Source organism: Nyctibius grandis, chromosome 7 (assembly GCF_013368605.1).
Source record: "Nyctibius grandis isolate bNycGra1 chromosome 7, bNycGra1.pri, whole genome shotgun sequence".
NCBI classification, from domain to species: domain Eukaryota; kingdom Metazoa; phylum Chordata; class Aves; order Nyctibiiformes; family Nyctibiidae; genus Nyctibius; species Nyctibius grandis.
Genome location: NC_090664.1, coordinates 22,331,726 through 22,357,047, shown reverse-complemented (window position 1 = coordinate 22,357,047; position 25,322 = coordinate 22,331,726). Strand labels below are relative to the sequence as shown.

The 25,322-nt window shown below is 40.6% G+C and overlaps 1 protein-coding gene across 4 annotated transcripts in view; it reads right to left on the bottom strand.

Moving 5' to 3' along the window:
• The window catches only part of IGF2BP3 (insulin like growth factor 2 mRNA binding protein 3), a 118,602-nt gene extending 93,645 nt beyond the window's left edge, over positions 1–24,957 (bottom strand). For all 4 annotated transcript variants that reach the window (XM_068405597.1, XM_068405598.1, XM_068405599.1 and 1 more), the window contains exons 1-3: positions 24,783–24,957; positions 23,430–23,490; positions 72–120 (exon numbers count right to left, since the gene is read on the bottom strand). In XM_068405597.1, coding sequence (XP_068261698.1) covers positions 72–120; positions 23,430–23,490; positions 24,783–24,957 — 285 coding nt within the window. The remainder of the gene's footprint in view (positions 1–71; positions 121–23,429; positions 23,491–24,782) is intronic.
• Between the last annotated feature and the right edge of the window lie 365 nt (positions 24,958–25,322).

The window sequence follows — 25,322 nt, the reverse complement described above, 5'->3', positions numbered from 1 at the left end:
TCTTGTGGATAAAGAGAGAAAAAGAAACACAGTTTTAAGCACAGATATCAATGTTTAAAGTAACTTCCTACCTCCCACTGCAAGTGAGGCGGGATATTTCTGATCTGAAGCTTCCGACTCCTGCAGATAAATTAAAGAAAATAGTTTTTAAAAAAAAGCAGAAAGAAAACATTATTGCAAGATAGACTACACATAGCAGTGTCCGCATTTAAGCATCTGTCATACTAAGATGGGCAAAACCAAATACACAACTCAAAAAAACCCAACAGATCGCTGAGGGGGGAATGTTAGGTCAAAAACATTTCAAGTCCAAAGAGCTGTTACAGAAATACTTGTTACACATTTGACAGCTGTTACATTTCATGAAGTCTCCACTTTTCTTGAAGACTATTTTTAATTCAGTTTTAAGGCCTTCAGTATCTAACTCTCTCCGTTATAAATGGGTGTGATAATCCCATGTGTTTGTACTGGGTTCCCCTCCACACATTTTAAGAATTTTTTTTTTAAATTTCACCAAGAAGATACTTCAGGATTCTACATCCCTTCAAGGAAAATAATATATATTCGAATAAAGACATTTGCTTTGATATTAAGCTTTTCATTAGCCTAACAATGGACTATATTCTAACATTTATATGGCTGACATTCTCCATCTCTGATTGGGAGAAGGGGGGAAGAATCAGTAAATTCATTGTATTTGCACCCCAAATTTACATCAGTTTTCGCTTATCTAGTAAACAAAACATTCACTTTGAAGTGCTACTGCAAAGCCTGGCAGTGTGCTGGCTGCCTTCACAGCCAAGTCCTTTGTCTCCTCCCTTCCCCCCAAAGTAAGAGAACAAATAAATGCCAGAGATGCCACAAAACCCTTGGGATTTACAAGAATGTGTAGATTAACACAGTTTCAGCTGGGCTCAGGTAGGGCTAGGGCATGCTGGCTGGGTCAGTCCGGCTAGCCTGGGAAGGTCTGGGGAAAGAAGAGGGGACAAGACAGAACAGTCTAGCTTAGAAGGTCTCAACTACATTTTGGTTCACCAAAGCAGCTAAAACAAGCGTCTTGTGTTCAAACACGCAGTTCTACTTAGTGTTTTAATTGCTCAATATTGACCTCTCACAGAAAAATGCTTCACATTTTAAGGACTTTTTATAACAGAATAACTCAAACTCATACAGGCCAGTACAATCTTGCAACAAAACAAGTTTTAGAGATGTTCCTGTCTAGCAATAAAATCAAAAGCTTTCATTTCCCCCCTCAGATCCTTTTAAAATACACTCCTTTCCTTAACACCACCACCACACCCACCCACACAGGCCTGCAGTGAGTGTTTCACATCTTTAAATGCTCTTCTCCACAGGCTTTGTTCGAGGCACAGCCGGAGCTTATGGCACAAACCACCTTGCCCAAACTTCTCCTCACGTGGAGGTGTCACCCCCAACACTATGGTGACCATGAGATTAAGTGACAAGAGCACTTTCTCCAGAAAAGATGAACAGGTCTCAGTTGTGCAGCATTTCTCAGCTCTTTTCACTCCCTCTCAAGCAAGAGATGATTTCAGCATTTGATCATATAAATAGGCAAGGTGGGGAGAATGAAAACCCAAACCACACACAACCCTGTTTAAAGGTTTGTTTCCAATAAAGGAAAGAAAGAGTCAGGAGCTGCTTCACTGTAATAGGCAGGGGGGGAAATTTCCTTAAAGTCCACAAAGATTTCCTTAAACTGTAATCTCAGCTAACGATACTGCTACAAAACAATCACCCTAAAGTAGTGGTCTGCTGCTCTGAAATACTAAAATAATCTCACACAGCAACCTGAAACTTGAAAGTTGGGTCTTAAAGTAGAACATAAAAGGGATGTTCATTCAATATTAAAAATACTGGGAAATTTTAATGCAGAAAAATCCCAAACCACAAAACTGGCAGCCAATACGCTATTCAATGTGCTTCAAACTGTGTCGTGCCATTAGTCTCTCACACTTGTAGATTCAAATTAAAATTCATGAAGAGTTTTGTAGCAAGGACTGCCACTTGCAGAAGGATCTGAGCACGCAACCGCCCAGCCAGCACACCAACAACAGGTCTCACCCCAGCTCCACGCTAAGCTAGGCAACAAGTGCTCACGCTGAGCAGCATATAATCCACTGGTGAGAAGGAGAGGGGGATAAGTCCTTTCCAGAAGCACATATATACAAGTTTCTCCCACACACAACTGCCGCCTTACATTTCATTTCAGAAGGAAAACCTACATATCTTCTCCTTCACTGCCCAACACCTAAAATATGGGGAGGGTGGGTAGGGGGCAGGGAAGAAAAGCAATCTCTACATTTACTCAACAATAAAGGACATACCACAAGGTCTGGGGGTTTTTATTTTCTTCCCACATGGCTTCGAGGGACTGAAAAGTTTGATGCAATTTAAAACTTTGCCAACCAACATTTGTAGCACAAAAATAACTTCAGTATCCTGAAAGGGAGGAGCAGGAGGAAGGGAGAGGAGCAAGGAAGAAACGCCACCTTGAAATTACCAGTTCCTCTACCACATTCATAAAAAGCCAAAGGAAATGACAAGCCAAGTACAAAACGGGTACAGTCCCGCTGTGCACCTCAATTTATGGCAATAGTGAGACACCTATTGTGCAAAGCTGAAAGGTCACTTAAAAATACAAGAACAGTTATATGAACCATTTAATGTGACACTATTGACACCTTCATCAGTTACTTGGCTGCACCGCAAGTAATTTTAACTTGTCGTCCAATGCACAAGTTTGAAGTCTGGTGTTTAATGCATGTGAAAATTTAATTTTTTTTTTTTTTCCATTAATGCTGTATCACAATTAGCAATAGGGGAAAAAAAAATAATAAAGCATTGCATGGCCAAGAGAGGAATCACACTGAACCAGTGTAAGATAAAAGATCACGAGCACCTTTGAGACTTCTCCATTTCAGTTACTACTAGCTCCTTTAAAAAAAAAAACTAAATACATTTATTAAAATTGCCTAAAAACACACAAAGCTTGTAACCCCTTTCCCTCTCTGCCCTTCTCCCCACAGAGAAGAACAGATAGAAATGACAGAGGTATTTTTATGTTCCCAGGACCAGAAACAGCACTGAACTAGCAGCGAACAGAGACTGAATCCTCCCTAAACTGCGAGAACCTGTGCAGCTCCTGGTCGGAGAGATCGCCGCTCCAGCCTGTCTCCTGCGCTCTGGCAGCCCCATACAGCTCTCTGCTGCAGGGCAGCATTAGCGATCTGCAGTCGCCTCTACTGCGTGCACGTGAACCCATGGAGGATCAGCTCTCAACTTCAAGAAAAATCCCAAACCAAATGCAAATGTACAGCAAAGAGTAAGGGACTAAGCTGGGTCTGACTGAATTCACCGGAGTGGCAACAGCTTCTGTGAGGATGGGTTCCAACTTCAGAAAGCATGCTTTTTCACAGGGACAAAACTCTACACAATAGATGGGGAAAGGAAAGAGAAAAATACAGGAGCATCTCCCTGGAAATACTCTATTTTAGCTCTTTTAGGGTGCTTTCCATCTTCCTCATAACCCTACTTTCTTCAGCAAAGTATAGTATATGCAAAGCTCCTATAGCTATCACATGGCAGGCAGCATAAGGGGTTTTGTTTTGAAATAATCTTAAGTTTTGTTACTTTACAACTACTTGCAGTCATACCAGGTGTGTAAGACAAGAAATAGTCCTTTCAAGTTCCATTAAGGTATTTTATTACAATAGTTTCATTTAATATATAGCTCACCTAGTCTTAATAAATCCTTAGTAAAACATTGCCAACATATCTCAATGTGATTCATGTAAGTCTTGTGTATGCACTTTTTCCAGTTTAAGCAGATTTCTTAATTCATTTCTTCCATTCTAAATAGACATTGCAAATAGATGTCAACTGAAAAAAAAGTCTGGGGAAATTATGTTTGTGCTTTGTATCATATGAAGGTTTTTGAAAGCTACCTATATTTCACAGCATGTGAACAGATATTCCCACTTGTTTCTCTTTTTCAAAGACACCCAAAACACCTTTTATTGGGTAAGAAGAAAACAGACATCTCTGGTTTCTGTATAAGGTTAGTACATAAGTGATTATTTGGCAATAATTTACTTTTCGTAAGAGGCATTGCACGTATTCTAATTCTTTTCAGGTATTATGCAGGTAACTGGATTCAGTTATTTCAAGCCACTGCTGATAACCATACATCAACGTATTTATTCCGGGGACGTTGAGACATGGAGCCCTGTGTTTGGGGGACATGAATATCTCTGCAACACTGCAAGCAGGTAAAACAAGAAGGCATCATTGTGCCCCTTCACAAGTAAGGCAGCGTATTTGCGCTACAAGCGTGCGCAGAGACAGAAAGGGCGAAGTACCACAAAGACGGATAATTTACTAAAAGCCATTTTAGTGATCTCTGAAGGGGTAATCTCTTATACGTAAATACCAAGAACACATGTGCAGGGACACCCAGTGCTCCCAACCCACGAGAACCCTCCACGCATATGAAAATACTAAACACATCTTAGGGAAAGGGTGGTGGGAGGAGGGAAGAAGAAAACCCACAATTTCAGCATTCTTTCTTTTATATGTACTCTTTGCTTCACTCTCTGCTCTCCCTATAGACATCGCTTTTTTTCCTTCAACCTGTCAAAATCCTCTTGGGTTAAAAATGTCTCAAAAATTGTCCATTTTTGCATTCCTGCATTAAGTAAAATCTCACTATACACTTTCACTCACTAACAGAATCTCACTGTATGCTTTATGTGACATTTAGCAAAGGCAAATCACATAAGACCTGCACCTCCCCTTAAGGGACCATAATTTTAAAAAACAGAAGATAGACAATTATAAAGCAAAGAACAATAAAAAACCATGCTTTTGCTCACAGTCCCAATTTTTGTGTATCTCATAGGTGTGTAAAAATTTGACTGTTTCAGAGGGGAGCATACACACAAGTATCAAAGTGACTGCACTTCCACACTGTTGTCATACCCACATTCTTACCAGACCCTTCTCACCATCCTTCCTCCTTCCCTCCCCCCGAGAGACCTGTGCCTCCTGCTCCTTAATTCCCATTGCTCGACAATAACGCCACGTAATACTCTTATTTCAGCAGCCGTATGAACTACACACAATGTTAAGGCCTTAAACCCACACAGCGCAAACCTAGTCTTTTTTAAAAATGTGTTTGAAAGGAGATCAAGTGAACATCAACAATATTAGTCCATTCAATTGTTTAAACTCAATACCTATGGGATAGAAAGTAAATGGTCTACCTTTTCCACTCTTAGGAACATGCAAAGAGCAAGTGCTTATTCATTTCATCCTTTCTAGGTAGGCACTGCTATGCTGGTTACCTGGAAATAGTCTTGGCACCTCACACCAGCAGCACAGATGCAGGGTATGCCAACACCCACCAGCACCGAGTGCCATTACTCCCCAGTGCTGCCTCCGGGTTCGTGGTCCCCCGGCTCTGACAGCTACACGTGATGCCCCTGCAAACCCACTCACCAAAACGAATCTTTTTTTCCCTGAGCTCCAAAGAACTGCGTGAAGACAAAAACTGTCACTTCTCAAGCTTACTTCACTGACAACACAAGCTTAACATAGACAGCTGGAGATGAAATATTAAAAAAAAAAAAACTAACCCCACACACAACAAAAAAACTGCTATGGACTGTGGCTAATGCCGTATGGTAAGAAACCACTTCTGAATAAAAAGTCCTGACATGAACAGCCACAGAAACAAAGTTAGCAGCTCCTGCAGCCAAATGGAAAACTGCTGGTAATCAACTGAATTTATAGAGCAAGGGGAAGAGGTGTCTTATTGTTTACTCTGCAGCCAGCAAAATAAAAACAGGCAAGAAAAACCCAACACAAAAAGCTTCCCCCCCCACACACAGAGTTTATTAGTTTCTCCCCCTCATGTTTCTTCAAGTAGCTGATGCTTCTTCACAACAGAGTGAGTCAGTGTTTTTAATGCTCTTCTAGTTTGGGGAAAAAAAAAGGCAGGTTTACAGGACAAAATAAAAAAATCCTCAACCTCATTTCATATTAGTGTAGTTAGGGGGAAAAAAAAAAAAGCAGAAGCAGTTTAGTTACAAGGTGATGGAGGGGCGTTCTCCTTATCATTTTCTTCATGGTAAATGCAGGTAATGATACAGATGAAGCCACTGGAGTAGCTTGTCCTGTAAGAGGTGCTGCAGTGTCCGCCTGCCTCCTGACATCACACTGAAACTCCATGGGTTTAAGCAATCTTTCCAGTCTTTTTAAGTTGTTCACGTTTGATTCCTGAAAGCACCTAACAAATAGTAGTAAGTCCATCCAAATAAAGCTTATTGAATGTGCATTCTAAGCCATTTTTTTATATATAAAACATTATATGTGTATATACACACACAATTATGTATCTTAATTTGCTTATTCCTAACAAGTATTTCTGATAAATACAAAAGCAAAGGGTAACACTCCTTATCTGAAAACAGGGCATACTGAATTTCTGTTAAAAATCCACTCAGGTTCAGTAAAGTGATAAACAGAAGTTTTTATATCACTTCTATTAAAAGGAAATTAATGTCTAGCATATATTACAAGGCACACTGATGACACAGTTACTGTATTCTATCAAATCAAGCCATTAGCTTGTGAACCAGAAAGTTCATGTTGATGCCTTACCTACAGAAGAAAGGCGAATTGTTTCAAATACTGACTTGTTAACAAACATCATCACTCTATTTTTGCACACTGATCTGGATAGCAGAATACTTGGAGAAGAAATGTTACTGATCCAATTTCAGCAATTCAAGCAGGAAAAACTTGGCTAAGCCACAGGCAAACTGCAGCAATACTTCTCTTTGTGTTGCCTCATTATTTAATCCCAGACCTGGATTTAAAAGCACTCTGTCCTACCACTCAGAGTAAGGATTTTCCATAAAATTTAGACAAAGAAAATTTTTTTCTCAAAGCTCATGTAAGACATAATGGTTGTCTCCTAACTACGCTTTTCCCCTTTCATCTTGCACATACAACCCACCAAAGCAGCTGCTTTGGAGAGGAGCATTATCTCAGCACTCAAGATGAAAATCTGGCTCTTGGATTACCTCACAGATCCCTCTGTGCTGATGATCAAATTTCCTACCAGTGCCCATGAAGCATCAGATTTGCTTACTACTTTCCACCAGGACAAGCCATCAGAAAGCTGTCCATGCGCCCACTACACCATGCAGCTCCACTCCCTAAAGCCACCAGCCAAACGACTGGGCACAGGGCTGTGCTCTCCTTGCAGGGTAAATACTCTAAAAGAGACTGGATGTTTGTGGACAGGGTATGATAGCTCAAGCAGCACAACCAGGAGATTTATATTGGCATATCCGAGATACATCATACAAAATCAGTAAATCAACCAATATAAGCCTGACTGTAGTTTTTATGTTTATGTAGATTAGCAGGATAGTAGGCTTTCACCTATTACCATTTGCTTCAGAATTTCAGCTTGACAATTCTTCACATCACTAATTAGACTAAAAGCTTATATTCATTATTTGTAAATTCCCTTGAGTGGTCCATAAAGACATTTCAAAAAAGAAAATTCTGAAGATTCTGCCATTACCATACTAATGTTGAATTTATTTAAAAAAAAACCAACAACTTTCCTTTTCCAGGTGTTGTTAATGAGCGAGGCTGTTAAGATTTTTTTTTTTTTTTTTAATTAAAGACTTAAGCACTGCTTTAAATTTAATGGGAAGTTCCAGTATCCTTTAGGAAAACGGGCTTTTATCTACCTCTGTGGCTTCTGACATTTCAAGCCTTTTTTCTTCCCCCATGCTGAAACTCTCTGGAGAAACTGAAATGGTTTTTTTTTGTATGGGTTGGTTTCAGGTTTTTTGGGTTTGGTTTTTTTTTTTTCCCCTTCTTTCTTGGGAGGGGGATGTTTGGCTTTTTTTTCTAAATGTCACAGTTTCTCTTTCCCTCCTCCTTCTCCGAGCAGGGGTCCATATTCCTTAAATAATTGTACTACTGAGCTGATTTTGTTGACCGAACATGTTAGAGCTATGGTCACTTACCATTTACTCTCTCACCCCACCAGTAACTTGCAATTAACTGGGATGTGCATGACAGTGAAAACACTCAGGAGGTATATGAAGGACTGAAAATAACATCTTTAAATTCAAAAATACTTCTAAACACGAAAAAAAAACTGTCTATTTAAAATTCTAACTGATATGAACTAGTAATCTCCTAATGACGGGATACGATGCTCATCTTTTATTGTTCTCCTCCCCACCCCTCCTTTCCTTCAGTCACCAAAACAGCTAAAGGTTTCTTCTCTCCCCTCACCTGCTTTCCTAGTGCCCACAGGGGCTGCTAGTTGAAGCAGTCAACATTTCCACTACAGACTAACTGTGAATTTTTACATCAGCTGTAAGAGCAGCTCTAGACTGAAACTTGAATATGACGTCCCTGCAACACATGGCCAAGTTAGGGGCTGGGGAGCTCTAGATAAGAAAGGAAAAGGATTTTTTTTACATATATATTTTCCGTGAATTCAGCTCCTTTTAAAGAGCCCAAGGAGGAGAAAGAAATAATGTAGGATACTTCAGTGTCATTTCTGAAGCAAAAAAGAATACCAAGACTTGAATAATTAAAAAAGCCAACAAGATACTTTGTTCCACAAAGCAGGTGCTGGATATACCCTCACAGTGCTTTTATTTTGTGTGTCTTCCCTACTACCATCACTTACTCCACAGAAGTTTGCACATCGGTCAGAAACCCGATGGAAATAAGTGACACAGATATCATGCACGATATAAAAGTTCTGGCAACTTTTTTTGGTATGGGAGGTATGGCACCAGACGAGATCTTGTCTTAACAACAGCTCGTTCAGTGATTCACCCTTCTCAGACTGAAATATCCAAATACAATCAGTAGCATTCATAGACAAACCCAGTAGCCACCCTGCCGCTAAGACCAACTTGCTCAACCATGAGCCCGTGTTTGCAAAGAATATCAGAAATGTTTTCCAGATTCCTTATGCCGCAGCTACAGACAGGGAGTCTAACCCATTTTGGTCTCTTTTGGGTCAGGCTCTAGTGAAACTAAGGTTGTTCATACTCAATTTAAGTTCACTGTATGCTTGAGATTAACCAGTCAAATTCATTTCTGGTTCGGGGGGTGAAGGGGAAGCAAAATAAGGCTTGAAGTAAAATTGCTTAGCAAGAGTTGCTCCGCCTATAGACTTATAGCATGTAACTGCAAAACCTCTGTTACACAGCCTGAGAGAGCAGGGAACCTCTGTTCGCTACTTTTTTGTTATTAAATATCTAATTTAAGCCTTTCAAGTTAAGAGCAAGTTACTTCAGAGCTTAAACTGAGCCAGGTGTTAGGGTAGTTCAGGGACCCATCCCAGCACGTACTTTGCTGCCTCGCCGTTCCACCCCACGCACAGACTTTTAAAAGAAAAGCCTGTTTGCTGCCTCTCTCAGGCTACTTTACAAAAAACGACACAAATTAATGTCTAATTCCTAAACCGATTGCAGTAAACAAAGATTCTTGTGGGATCTGGGAAATGGAAACACACTGAAACACTCGTGCTGCTGAAAGCACCATCTAACTTCAAAAAGCTTACATGCTATGAACTAGAATAAATGAAAAATCTTGCTTAGTCTGATTTTAAGCGTATATGTAAACTTCAGCTAACAGACAGGCTCGCTAGCATTTTTAAGTCTTTTCCATGATATAAAAGGATATTAACAAGGGCAAACTACTTCATTTAGGCAACTGTCTGTATAATAATATCTCAAAATATGAATAAAGTCCTAGTGCTTAAAAGAATAAACTAAAAGCAGAATAAACAAGAGTACATAGTAAACCAACACTTTCAAATGTACAGCCACATGTTTCAGGCTCTTTCCAGTGTTTAAAGCCACTCTAAAAGAAAGTAGTGCATGCACATGCATGAATGGCTTTCACTCTGCATCCATCCTGGGCGAAACTTCCGTATTTATTCCTTGTTTCATAAATATGTATATTACTCAACTTTGCAAGAGGACAGCTTTATCCCGACATGATAATTGAGCATTTAAAAGATATACTATGCTCATCATCTGATGTGCCAGCAAAACCTAACTAAGACCTGCAGTTAAGCCTGCTCATGTGGCTAAGGTTTTTTTAAATTAAAAAAAAATAAAACCATTTCCTCATCACTACTTTCCACCCTTCAATCTCAAGACAAACCAAAAAAAGTTTAAAAAGCACTGGCAAGGCAAAGAGCTTCTTTTAAATCTTCTAGACCACACTAAAAGGAATAGATTAAGCAGAATACTTCACCAGTTTTACAGCAGCAGAAATGTCAAATTTACCATACATTTCCTATTATTTTTGCTTCAAAATAAAGAAGTTCTTCTATCTCAAAAGATTCAGTACAATAAACCTTATTCACACAAGTTTATACTTTAAAAGTTTCTGGTTTTTTTTTTTAAACTGATGCACATGATAACTAAGACACTGCACAGACACCAGTTCTCACTTTGATGCTCTAGTAATTATTCTACTAGTACACTTTGTTGAACTAATCGAGTACTAACAAGAAGAAATAACACTCAAGTGCTGGCCCTCATTAATGGCAATTCCATATGGCCTTAAAACGATTAAGTGACCTAAAGCAGATGAGATATTAGGCCTCTACCGAAGGAGTGCTAGAATTTGTGGGTTTTGCACTATCACCACCAGATAGTTTTCCTTCCTTTCTCCTGCCCTGTCAAATTCCAAAAGTCATAGAAAGTGACCACTCTGCTGTTTGGCTTTTTTTTTTTTTTTAATGCTGAATGCCACCAGACACAGAATTTAAAAAAAAAAAAAAAAAAGCCATTGCTTTTTCTATACTTAAATTACTTGCAAAGAGAAACCAATTAGACTTATGGGTTTTCAGACATTATTGTAGTTTCTTTTAAGTAATTTTCTCTTAAGAGTTCTCCCCCCAAAATGAAGTCTTATTCAATTACACAAAAATTGTGTGGACAGAACAGCACCAAATAAAATTATATCATAGCTGTACTCACAGCAAAAATTACATGTTATTTAGAACAACTGCATACTCTCCCCTCAAAAAATTTATACCTTTGAAGGGTAGAATGCATCGTCTTTCAGCTGGGATGCAGAGCTAAATAATTTACATACTTTGCACACATACACAATATTTTCTACATTAAGTCTTGATCAAAAGTCAGGTTATTGGGAAAAAAAGTAATTGTTTTATTATCGTATTTTAAGAAGTTAAATTTATAAAGTAATAACAACCATGCAAAGTTTTCTATTGTCTACAAAGCTTATTTTCTCCTTTTTTTCATAGGGCAATAATTTTGGTCAGGATACGTACATCTACACTAGTAAATCCACATTCACAGTAAATATTTTGTACTGGTATAGTTAAAGCACCACAGCTTGCGCGTAAAGAGTCTTTTGCAATTTTTCATATTTACTTAATAGAACTATTGTTAATTATATCTTTCATTGAACTTCTTTTTTAAGAATCACCAAAACAATCTTCTGTGCTTTTGTCATAGAAGCTTTGATTGGCGCACACAGGCTTACATAGTATAATATACGAAAGCAATCCCTGAGCTTTCATACCAGGCCTTGATTGAAAGCCTTAAGAGTATCATTTCATTCTGTTCAACTGGAAAAGTCAACAATTAAAATTCGATTGTTAACAAATTTTAGATTATGCAACATTTCAATTTTACAATTTCTTTCAAAGGCAAGTTACATTGAAAAATTGCTTGTATGTAAGAGGTGTAAGTGTATTTTCATTAGCAACCTTTACAGTTAATATTTAATATTTTCCCCCGCTTTCATAATATTATAAAAAAACTGCCATGACTTTAAGAACTGGCATATAAAGCAATTCTAGGATAGCCACTACCACTTTTTAAATAACTATTATTTTTCATTTCCTTATTCACAGAAAACAGAATATAGTGCATATTTTGACGATGAAGATCACAGTGAGCATTGACTTTTTCACTGTAGGTTTGAATACACTGTTATGATCAGAGAACAAAAAACAGAGTTTACATTTCTGCACTGAAAACTGTACTCTTTACATAGGGTAGCATTTAACATTTACATCATTTTAGTTCACTTTGTATTAAACTGAGCAAAATTGTAAATTTGGATCAGTTAGTTTCAAAGCAGAGAAAAGGCCTATATCATGCTACAGCTAACTGGCTAATTCATAAGTATAATTTACAAGTTAATCATCATTAACTTTGAGGTTACTTGCATTTAGTAACTTGTAGTTTTCAAATGCATAGCATTTTGCTAGATATTTAAATTAAGATTAGGAACAAACTTCATATGAATGATGATGATAATTTTGACCAAGTTCAATAAATTAAATTCAAAGTAATTAGCTGCTAAATAGTTTGCATACAGATGTGCAAATTTATTATCACACCAAGACAGTAATTACTACTCTTCTTTTATAATCATACTGATTTGTTAACAGAGATACCTAAATTAGGTGGTACCTGCCCCCACCAGTAGATCAAGTTGCTTTTACCCGAGAGCATAGTTTAGCATAGTTTGAATATGCCTTTCAAAGCTCTGAAATCCAACTGTGCCATCTGCATATAGATATGACCAACAATTGAAGATTTAAGAAGAACATTTTAAAGAAATAAAGAGCAGGAGAAAGCTAAAAAACAAATTACAAAAAGAAAAAAAACAGTGAAGGAGGACTATAGGAAGACTACGATGTTATAAGGTAAATATTCAACCACAGAAAGTAGTCATCCTTCTTTAGGAGTTACTGATCATTTTCTGCTGACACTACTGTTTGTATCTCTTCTTCATTCATCTCCTCCACCATGACCCCCCAAAAAACTCAGCTCATTTCAAACTATGCTGGCACCAGCTTCGTGCCTAGTACTGCACTACACAATAAGAGACAACTACCAGTTACAACCAGAACTGGAGCTACCAAAAGCCTCAAAACAAAGCAATCGCTCTCTCCTTCTCCTCCCCCAAACCTCAAAGACATGCTTTAATAGTTTGTAACCACATGCACGTTATCCACAGAGTGCAAGGGAAGTTCACAGAGCTGGATGTTAGAGGAAAAAGCAGCAGGTCAGGACACCTGCTCAGCCCCACCCCCGAATCAGGCAAAGCTCTCCTCATCTAGCCCAAGTCTCATCAGGTAGGACATGCACCACAGCCATCTCCAGAAATCACTGTTCATACGCCATTTCTTCCTCGGGAACTTCATCGTGGTGAAACATGACTAAGTTTTGGACAGACTTTTCCATGCCTTGCTTTTTTTTTTTCCCCTTTTTTTTTTTTTTTAAAAGGGTACCACCCAAAATAATACACCCAGTGACACAAATCAGAACTACGTCAAAGAGCAGCTTTCTGGAATACAGAACCCACATGTGATTTCCACCAACAATCTATAGCTAAAAAGTTAAGATAGCTTCAACTTTCATTTGAAAAGCCATTTTGAGGAGCTGCAGTACAAAACACAGCACTGCTATACAGCAGGAGACTGACGTAACCACATGTGCAATGCTGGATCTGTACTGCCGTTCATGCATTCCGAAGTAGCGTTTTCATGTAAAGATGCTGAACTTAATCCAACGTATGCAACACGAGTAACAGTCGTAGTAAGTGAACTGTGTGGGCCAGGCGATGTGAGCGAAAGGGCCAGGAAGAAAAACAATGTACATAAGCTTATTATTTGCCACAGAGGCAGGCAAAAGCCAACCACAGCAAGTGAACGCGTTTTTGTGATTTTACCGAAGCCAGTCAAACACAAAGGTAATGCAATCTTTAACTCAATCTAAAAGCTTGAAGGCTCTTCAAATTATAATGACAAATCTTCTAACTTTTTTTCCCAAGATTACTTTCAAGGAGTGATGCGTAACATCAACTCTACATGGGTTAAGCACATGCTACGTACCAGAAAGGATGATTCTACTCACGATTTGAGTTTAATTGAACAACTGTCATCAAGCCCAGTTGTACAAAGTGCGCGTACTCCACAACTTTAGGTAAAAGTTTACAGTTCTATGTTAAAAGCAGAATTTGGAGTATATTTACATGTGGACAGTCACTTCTTGTTTAAGAGAGCAGCCAGGGTAGAAATCACATTATTTATAAAAATGCTCTCTTAACCGCGTAACAGAAAAAATGAAAACTTCTAAATAGAGGTATATAACTAACTCTAAGCAAATACATTGTTAATGCAAACAGAATAAGCAGCAACCCAAAACAAGTTACCAAATTAGAACAGGACCTCACCATTTGCTATTAGGACTCAGACCATCACTGAGAATCAAACTTAGCATTTCATAAATAAATGAAGGGTCACCTACTTTTTGACTATCATAATAATGCGGGGTGTTTGAGGTTTGTTTTTGGGTGGAGGTGTTTTTGTTTTTAAGAGCAATAGTTTAATAGAATAAGCATTCTGGTGCATCTTTGAATGAACCAGTGCTAGCTGTATGAGAACAATTTTACACCACTGCTACTGGGCATCAGCATTAAACTCTGAAAAGAAATGTAATGATGAATACACAATATTTTTTAAAAATATCTTTGCTTTGACTTTAAGAGCATTTCTGATTTATTTTGTACAGGTTATTAGAATCAACTTAAATACTTGTGCTGTACCCTAGGTTCCTCTGGTTTCTTCATGAAGTGTTAGTAAACCTACAGAGCAGGTGTTAAACTACATGCTTACCCTCTCTTCATATGTATTTGAAATTGAAGGAGAAACTGAATTTGTATACAGTTCTAAACACCTAGCATCCGTGAAAGATTGCACATTTCTTAAGAGTATCCGACATTAAAAATTTCTGTGCAGGTGCAAAGTTCATACAATCAGGTAACAAAAAAAGTAATGAGATATTCCAGCACTTCTGTTAGGGTCAAAAGGAGTACCTCCCAGTCAGCAACAGCAGTTTTTAGCTCTCTGTCACCAAGTTATGCTGCTGCCCACCACCACCTAGAACTTGCTTAAATAACCGAACTTCTATTAACACAAAGCTCACCGTATAAGAACTCTTGTTGTTGATCAGCAGCAGCACCCAGTGTGATCAATACCGCTAAGAGACACTTAGTATTGAATCCCTCTCACTTGACCCTGGCAAATAGCTCCCTCTGCACACCAGAGTGCTGGTTTTCCACAAAGAAAAATGTGGATCATTCAGGGATCTAGTTCCCTCAGTAGGGAAGACCCATGTGCTCCTTACAGCACAGCAGTACACATCTGTAACAGACCAACACCTTGATGGTGCAGGGAACCTGTGTACACTATTATAGAATTAGCAAACTCATCTGAAAAATTATTTCAAAATTAGTAACAATATTCCAAGTCATAAACAAACAAATTTTAATTTTTTCCCAACTATTACCTGCTTAAGGTTGCCACAAAACTTTCACTGGAAAAATCATTTAAAGCATTTTTATCTGAATTTTAGCTCATATCAGAAAAAAAGACAATACATGGTTTACATTATAAGTATAGCCTATTATCTTGGATTAAACTACTACCTAAATTCCTCAAACATCCTACAGATTATGTTTTTCAAGTACTGTCCTAAAGAGATACTGTTTTGAATTTTTTACTCTAGATGTAGGAGGAAAAATTGAACTATTCTTCCACGATAACCAGGAAGCCGCCATCACATAGAGAATCTCCCCTACATGTATAAATCCACTCTATTACCGAAAATAAAATTTCTGGATGATCTGTTCTGTGGTTTAAAACTACTGTTTTTTAAAAAACACCTGTATCTTTTGCCTTTGATAGATGGTATGTGCGTTTTCCCTGTCAAAGCTGGGGCAGTTTTGCAAACTCTGTTTCCCAAGAGCCTCCTGCTGCAAGCTGAGGACTTCCTCCGAGGGCAGGGGACAAGGGGCAGAGATCAAGCCCCAGGATGAAAGCTGTGTGGAGCAACCACTTAGTACGAGTCACTCGACGGTCTGGGTTTCCCCCGGCCCCCCCCCCGCCTCCTTCTCATAGCTAGCCCTCCTGCCCTGCCTACTCCTAGAAAATTAAGAGTCCAGACTTGATCCGTGCGTGCTAGATATTTAACACATAATTCCAAATCCAAACACAACAAGATTTTTACTTCATCCCTGACCACTATTTAACATGATGTTTCAGGAAAATAAGTAATTGTGAACTCAAGTAATAACTTAAATTTTTTTTCCCCCAACAGAAATTTTTGTTCACATGGAGTAGAGTTTCTTCTAACTGGAATTTTGATTTCTGCACTACAATATTTAAGGCTCCATTAAGATGAAGTAATCTCCATTTTTGAGAGAAATGTAAATGTTAAATGCACAGGTCATGTACAATTAAAATCAATTTACCAAAACAATAAAGCACTGCTATTTTCACAAAGGGGAAAAATGTATTAGACACATGGTGTAGACTACATATTTTAAAATAGCGTTCCTAAAGTTCAGCTGAGCATGAAAGTTAATCTTTCAAAAGTGCACATTCAGCTCCAGTTGTGTCCAAGTGTACTAGTACTAGTAAAAAAAACCTGACTATTTTTATAAATTCTCCAGATATTTTTAGCTGGTCCCTTCTTATACTGCAAATTATTCTGTGGTAATATAATCTTTTAAAATGCATGTGTGTATATATATATATATACACACACAGATACACACACAGACACATATACATACACATTCTCTTTGAAACACTTCTCTGCATTATTTCTCACCAGTCAGACTACAGTCACAAAATGATCAAGATACCAAAAAAAAATAAAATTGAGTAAAGCCCCTCCCAGCTGAATACAGTTCATTTCAAGAAAGGTTCATTTCAAGACAGTTTCATTTCAATACTTAGTCCCACACCCGAGAAGACTCAGATCCCTCCTCTTTGACTCACTGTTATCTGTGCTCTTATCCAGATTTTAACTTAATTAAAAACACAGAACGCCTCATTTTACCTGTTAGAGGCAGTTTTCCATTCAGATTTGCAAAAGGACAGTTATAGTTGGAGCTGATTCCACCGCACCACGAAGAGGCAGGCAATAAGGGAGGCACGTGGCTGCTAAGGTTACATTGCACAGGAGACAGCCTTTATACTACAGGTTTCTCTTGTGCCAGCTGCCATGATAATACACTTCAGCAAAATAACAATTAATATTATAATTTAATATAATTTTCCATTTCAAAATTTCAATGCACTTGCAGAAAAAAAAAAATTGAAAACACCACCTTTTTTGGCCCCACTCTTTTATTGCCATTACACGTACAGTATTTTAACATTTACCCTAATATTGACCCTAGTAACACTTTATTTGCTAAGTATCCAACTACAAACATCGAGATTTTCTTCTTGGTTGTATGTATCTTTCAACACACACTCAAGAAACCAATATTGCAGATCTGGAAAGAAGCAAAACCAGGAGAGAATACAATAAGATAATTTTTTTGTTGATTACCTGAAACATGCCCAAACCCACAGGAGCTCTTGCTCCCATACAGAAACTTTTCAAAGCAGAATTACTTTTTCCAGGGCACTGAAGTACCCACATGGATAAATGTGCCCAGAGAGGCTGGGTAGCACCAGTAAGCACTGGGCTTACTGATCTCCCCAGCAGACCCCAAACCCAGACACCTGGGGAGATTTTGAATGGCACGTTCAACAATATTTTCTTTATTTGGACAGCAAACGTAAGACTCTTACATCAAAGATGCAGGATGAAAAGGCATACAAGTGCATTCACTTGACATGCCCCAAAAAAAGAAAAAAAAAAGATAAGGTTGGAAGTCTCAGACTAAAACTATAAAATAACACACAAGTATTTCTGGTAACAATGTTACATTTCTAGGCAAAATAAGGAAAAGTTATGGTTTTATCTTGGCTTTCAAGAGTAATTAGCATATAACTCAACATATATATAATTCTATACTCTTCATCATTCAAGGTAAAGAATGGACTGACATGCAGACAGATATTTTGCGTATGAAAACAAAATGAGAGAACACACATTAAAAGAGAATTGTATCTAAATGCTCGGGAACTACAAAAAGCACCTCAATATTGCTAAGTGCATCAACTCTATTAAAACTTTTCCACCTACCCCTCTCCCTCTACGAAACATGAAAAGTTATCCTCTTTACTTAGATTTTACAGCATTTATTTTTTGCACCCATTCTCCGTCTGTTTACTGATTCTGAATAATCGAATTCCAATAATAAATTTGACTCAAATTACAAGAAAAAAAAGCCATATCAATATTGTCCTGTGCCTGTCTCACTGGGCTCATGTAAGGATGAAATCACCACAAAAATGTCTTTAACTGTGCTCCATAGCACTATGTAATTGTTACCAAAATCCCAGGAGGATAAAATCCTGAAAGCTAAGATGACATTAAAGAGAGGAGCAGGTTTAAGGCGCGAAAAATCTTTTTTGTGAGGTTCCCTGAAGGACTAGCACTGCCCGTGGTTAAGTATTAGGTGTAGTTTAATTCTGCCTGAATTCAGCCTTTATGGGAAGCTTCGCATTTTCTGTTAGGCAGGTAAATCCCAGGCCATCTAAGAATTTTTCAGGTCAAAACTAAGCATTTGAAGTCCACCCAGTAGCTAGCCAGAAGCCATAAAAGGACTCCAGCACTGTAGAGTCCTATGCTCTGCACTTAAAAGAGCAACTGAAATGAACACAGCCCCATTTTACAAAAATACCACCTTCAAGGTCTCAAAAATGCGGAAAATGTTATTACCCCATGCTTGAGGGGGGAAAAAAGGGAATAATAAAAAAAAAATTAAACATTTCCTGATTATATTTTACTACCCTTGAATTACACTTCCAAAATGTCATTTTTTTATTCCATGCCTTCAAAATTTACTGTATCCATGCACAATTTAAGGTCCGCTACAAGTATGTTCTCATGGTACCTTCTATAAAGGGAAGGTAGGAAAGAGAGCAGGACCAGCCTTTCAGGACATGCATTTACAGCTGTTTCATATGCTCCAGCTTATTTTTAAAAACTGCAACAAGAAGGGATTTTTTTTAAAATTATTAAACAGTATGAGTTATAAAGATTAAACTTCCAACAATATAACAGTTAACATGGTTATTGAAGAATTATCTGTTCTTGCCATAACAACTCATCGTCTATGTAGGAATCACCACAATTATCCAAGTTTGTTTCCACTCTAATTGTAAGCTTTCAAAGATAAAAAAAAATTTTTCGTGTTCACATCTGCAAATATAAATGTGGAAACAGAATAAAAAAAAGCCCAAATCACTATGCAAAGTTTTGGCCCTTCACTCTCAAAAACATTCTAGTTGGACCCAGGTGCCACTAAATTTTTTTTTTTTTTAATAGCTGCGACCATTATAGCCACCATACATTAGCCTCGTGAAGCTGTTTCCCACCACCTTGTGTGCACAAGATACAAGCCCTCATTATACTGAAAATTGGCAACACAATCTGATGTTCACCCAACAGCATAATGCTCACCATGGAATGCAGATGGTTGCATGAGAGATTTTGGGCCTGTTTTCCTCAAATCAGCCCTCAGATACTTCAGCATTAGAGGTGAAGCAGAGCTGGCAGGTCACTGCGCTCACCGTAGCACAGCTTGTTATACGAGGCAGCATTACCTACAAGGTGCACCTTTGCTACCCTCTTCTCCTGCTCCTCTCCCAGGCAAGCCCCCCAGAAGAGACATAGGGAATTTATTTTCTCAACAAAGAGCCCTTGAGGTGGGGGGGGGGGGGGGGGGGGGGGGGGGGCGGGAATTAACCTTCTAATTGGAAAAACACCTTGTCATTACCACAATTGAGGTGTTGTGAGCAGTTTAGGCACCTGAAGGCCCCAGGAGCAGGTGTGGTAGACCAGGTTCTGGGTGAAAAGCCCACATGGACATGGAAGTCAGGGCAGAGAGGCTGTGCCAGCCACATCCCCAGGTGCCCAGGGTTTAACACCTGCCCTCCCCCCTCATCGCGCACAAGTGACATCAGGGCCATTTGAATAATCAGATTGCAGCATACATCGCCTTGCAAGATACCAGCTGCTCCTGGATTGCGGCTAGGTAGTACCCAAACCCACAAGTTTCATGGTCACAGGCGCATGTATGCTATGGACTGCCACCATCCTCCTGCCACACCACTGCTTTGCAAAAAGAAAACCCATCTAAGTAGGGATCGTGACTAACGGTGCACTGCCTTCCCTCGCAGAGCGTGACTAGCAGTCGGAATTGCTGCAATGCCTTCTCCAACTTTTGCGTAAAGTGACCTAAACCTTGAAATATTGCAATAGCCTTCCTCCACACCAAGGGGTCTGAATGCAGAAATGCTGCATTCCTTTGGCATTCCCTTGAGATTTCAGTAGTAAGTCAGGAATCTACTCCGAGCTTATTAAATACTTTGCACCTCCCCCAAAATAATTCTCCACCCTTCCATCAAGGAAACCTTGACCAGGCCCCTTCTTTCAACCACAGCATATCCCCTTGTCTGTTTTTAAGTGCTTCCAGGGGCGAGAGAAAGGAGAAAGCCACACACGGACTCTTTCCTTCCTTCCACAGCAGGTAGGAAGGTAATTTTGCAAACCTGGGTGTGCCCATTTCAAATCTGCATTCCAGCGCTTGCTGGATCTTCAGTGACTACGGGGCCCAAGAATTTCACCCTGAATAACAAGCCAGACACACTCCACTGTCTTCTGGATTCAGCTCAATTTATGGCAACCCTAGCTGACACCACCTCCTGACCTTCCTTTATGTGATGAGAATATGGATTACCAAACCCTTACCCTTTCCTCCCATGCACCTCAGCCACCTCTGGAGAAAGATACCCACAAACTACCTTTGCAAGAGACAGCATACACACTCTGCTAAAAAAAAAAAAAAAAAATAAAAATCATATTTAAGGAGGTTGTAAGGAGAGGAGCTAGGACTCTCCATGAAGCAGGCTCACAGCAGCAGAGGTCAATACAATGTATTGAATAATTTCAGTGCACTACAACCCAACTTTTGCTCTCATGAAGTAATCATTTGACCAAACTATTAATCGTACGCTCGTGCTGAAAGACAGACTTGACACATCCACTTTTTTTTTTTTTTTTGGTACATGGCGTCACTGCTCTAAGCGTATCTCACATGCTGGCGTGCACAGGGCTCTCTGGGAAGCGCTCCCCGGCCCTGCAGCGAGCAAACACACTGGGTGGGCCTGGTGAGCAACAGCCCCTGACCCACCCCAGCTGCCTCTGACACCTTCCCCTAGTGTAAAAAGATACAAAGACTTCAAATAAGTTACTTTGAAAGCACCTTAATAACCCGTTCCACCAGAAGTCTCCACATTTGAAAACCCTGTTTTCACACTTATCTAACAACTCTAAATATATGCCCAGCAAGCGATGTTTAGAGACATGGAAAAAAATCTCCAACTTTTTGGCCCCCTCCAAAAAAAGAAAAGTATTAGAATTCTATAAAAGGAACAAGAGAGTCACTTTTACATATGGAGGCCACTGAATGAATTTTAAGTGGCTTACTATATTTGATTTTGGGAGAGGAGGAGCGGAAACAAAGGGGAAGGAAGTGCAGTTATGAGAAATGCAATTTAGTTTTTTCTGTTAAACAGCAGTATAAATCTGAACTGTATCTGATACATTCCAACATGATACTGCATGATCAAACAGTGTTTTAACAAATAAGGGCTTTGGGAGAAACAATACGGGTATGCTGATACAATTACATTTGCAATTTTTTCAATATTATGCCTATGTGTAGGCAACGCATGCCTAGAAAAGTGCTTAAGTTCAGTGCAGAATTCTTTTCAACAAGTTATAAACAGATGCACGTTTCTGATAATTGCTAGTTCACCGCCAAATGTGAAGACATGCTACCCAATATGAAGAATGGACTTCTACACCAATTCAGCTGACAGCTGGAAGAACTGGAAAATACTTTTAAATATATTGAACGATGATTAAAAAAAAAAGTTGAGGGGGGCCATCAGTGATTTTAAATTCATTTCACTCATATAAAGATAAATTTGTTTTCAACACCATAAAATATAATATTACTTGAGCAAGCTAAAGATTAATAAGCATAATAATAAATTTATTTATTACAGATATTAACAGGAAATTATCAATTCTTATGTCACACAGAATTTTCTCCTTAAGTCTAAAATATATTCCATCTACAACAGTATTTTTATATGCACAAAATATCTGAAATATAGGCTACTGTAAAGCAAAGCCATATACCTTGCATAATAAATGAGAAAGAGCACATACAGCATATTAATTTCCAATGAAAATTATCAAATAAATATAACCATAAAAATTAGCATGCTATGGATTGGTCCAGAGAGGGGTTCCCCCCTCCCTTAACTAGAGCAAAAAAAAAATCATCCATACATTCTCAAGCAAAGCTTTCCTCTAACACTAAATAGTGATTAAACTTTTAATTCTCAAAATACCAAGATACAACACCCGTCAAGACAGCTAATTCACCTTTTCAAATCAACTATTTTAAAAAGACTTCACTTTTAAAATAATCCTGAAATAGTAAAAGCCCCTTTTAACAGTTGTACAGACAGACATACTTCCCAGATTGAATAATGGAGTACAGGAACAAGCACATGGAAAGTTTGATCTATTTTGCTTTTGCTCTCTAGTGCATGCCAGATTTTCTATAATCTAAATATTTGTGAAAGGAGCAGGCTGAATTGCTATAGGCAGTATAAAAATACTACCCTGCTTTATTGCGAGTATTGCTTCTTTACATGAGGCCCATCAAAATTACTACCTTGCAAAAATTAAACATACGTTTAGAAATTAAGGACGCATAGATCCTGTCCTTATTGGGAAGGAGTCATTCTCCTGCTGCTTCTATAGACCAGCTCGAAATAGTGATGAAAAATCCTCTGAAATACAGATGAGACTTCTGCTACGTGCCTATAAAATGCTGCAGACTCCAACATGGCAGGATCAAAAAAATATGCATACCACTATATTTACAAGATGCTTTTTGTTGCTGGAGCAAAGCTCATGTGCTTGCCCGTTATACAGTTCACGACACCACATTTCATTTCCTGCTAACACCCAGATTTTAACTCTTCTCACAGAACTTTAAATTTTAAAATCTTTACAATCATTTGCCATCAGAACATAGTAACTTGCTTCTCCCTCAAAAAGGTAGGTTTTTTTTTTTCATTTTAAATAAATTAAATACCACCACTGTTGCCCGGCCATTTCTACATTAGAAATACATGGGGAAATTCTAGAAAACCTCTAGGACAGCACAGAGTGCACGCCTGTGGGTTTAAGAAAGCGGTCCATTTATCTACAAGGAAGAGAAACACAAACCTAAGCATTTTTCATATTGCTTCTCACTGGGTAACTGAGGGCAAGGGGGGTGGGTGAGGGGGAATAAAAATAAATTACCTTTGTCTTTTAGGGACTGAATGTTCAACTTCTATGAGTTTCCCATGCAGCTCCACTTTACCTGCAGAGATAAACAGAAAGGGGAAAATATCTGAGCGCGGCTGTGCATCCCCCGCGTCCCCGTCTCCCGGAGTGGCGTCGAAAGGGGTGTAAAGCAGGAGACGGGAGCGCAACACGTTAGCTCATTCATCTGCAGCCCGGGCACCGGCGGAGCGGGGACCCGGCGCCCGCGAAGGCGGCACATCCCGGCGCCCGGGACCGAGCTGCTGCCGCGGCTGAGCCGGGGCTGCCCTCGGCGGGGCCCCTTCCTCCGCCCCATCCTCGATCTCGAAACGACCCGTGAAATGCCGAGTGCGGGAGCCGGGCTCGGCCCCGTCTCGGGGAGGGAGAGTGGGGTCCCGGCCGCCCCCCGCGCCGCCGACGGGCCTCCGACTTCGGGCGGTTTTCTGCGCGTCAGCGGGCGGGAAGGGAGCCGAAACGAGCCACCGAGCACAGCCCGAGCCCGCCTGTTTCGAGGGAGCCTCTCCCAGCAGACCTCCGCAAAGCCGCTTCACGCGAAAAAAACAAAACAAAACATTTTTTTAATTTCTTTTTTTTAAGCACACAAAAACAGGATGTCGGGGCCAGGAGCCGGCGCGCTGCTGAAGGCGGTGATGGGTGCGTGAGAGCAACGAAGAGAAACCGAAATAAATAGCAGAGCAGAGCAGGGCAGTGCGGGGGCGGGGGGGGGGGCGAGCAAGGCTCCCCCCTTCTCAAGTTTGGGGCAATTCGGCAGCTCCCCCCCAGCGCTGCGGCCTGCGCCAAGCCGCGGGGAGCCCCAGCCCGCTCCGGGGGGAGGCGGCCCCTGCGAGTGGCTGCGGGGGTGGGGGGTCCATCTGTGCCCAAAGGGTGGTGTACAGCCGCTGCCCCGCGGAGGGCAGCGCGCCCCGCACAGGGCTCCGCGCCCGCAGCCCGCCCTCCCCGCCAGTGCGGCGAGGGCCCCCGGCCGGGCAGGGCTGGCCGTGGCGTGTGGAAAAACATGGGAGCCGCCGCGCCGCGGGTCCGTGGGCCCAGGCTCCCGCCCCTCCCCGGCCCCACTCCCCCGCCACACCGGGCCGGCCCCTCCCGGGGGGCCTCCGCCGCGCAAGACCCGCGCAAAGCCTCCGCGGGAAGGCCGAGCGGCTCCGGCCGCCCTAGGAAAACAACAGTTTGCACCTCACCTGGGGCCGGGGGGGGAGCAGTGTATCAGGGACACCCCCCCCCAACCTCCCCCCCAGGCCGGCGAAGCGGCCCAGCCCGCCGCTGCAGCAGCTCCGCGGCCGAGGAGGAGCGCGGGCGGCAGGAGCTGCGGGGAGGAGTGGGGGGGCCTCTCACCTGAAAGTGCCTCGATGGCCTTCATGGCCCAGCTCTCGTCGGGGCAGTCCACGAAGGCGTACCCCGTCTTCACCAGAAACTGGCCCGAGAAGGGGATCTTGGAGTCTTTAAAGAGACTTTCCAGGTCGAGGGGGCTGACGTTCTCGCCGAGGTTGCCGATGTAGAGCTTGTTCATCTTCCTGGCGGCTCGGGGAGGCGCGCACGGCGGGCTGCAACCCTCGTCTTGCGAGAGGAGGTGGGGAGGAAGGGGGAAATAAAACAAAATGCGATGGAGGAAGGAGAGAGAGAGAGGACAGGGGAAAAAAAAAAAAATCAGATCTGCAGCTTGTGTCCCTCCCTCTCTCTCTCAAGGGGTGTAAAAAAAAAAAAAAAAAAAAAAAAAAAAAAAAGCGTAGCCAAACGGGAGCCCTAAGTGCCTGCCGTGCTATCCGGGCGCATGGGGGGCGCGGGGGAAACACCCAGCGCCGGGGCTGCGGATGGCGGGCTGAGGAGAGGAAAAGGAGGAGAGAGGGGGGGCGGGGGGGAAAAAAACAAACTACT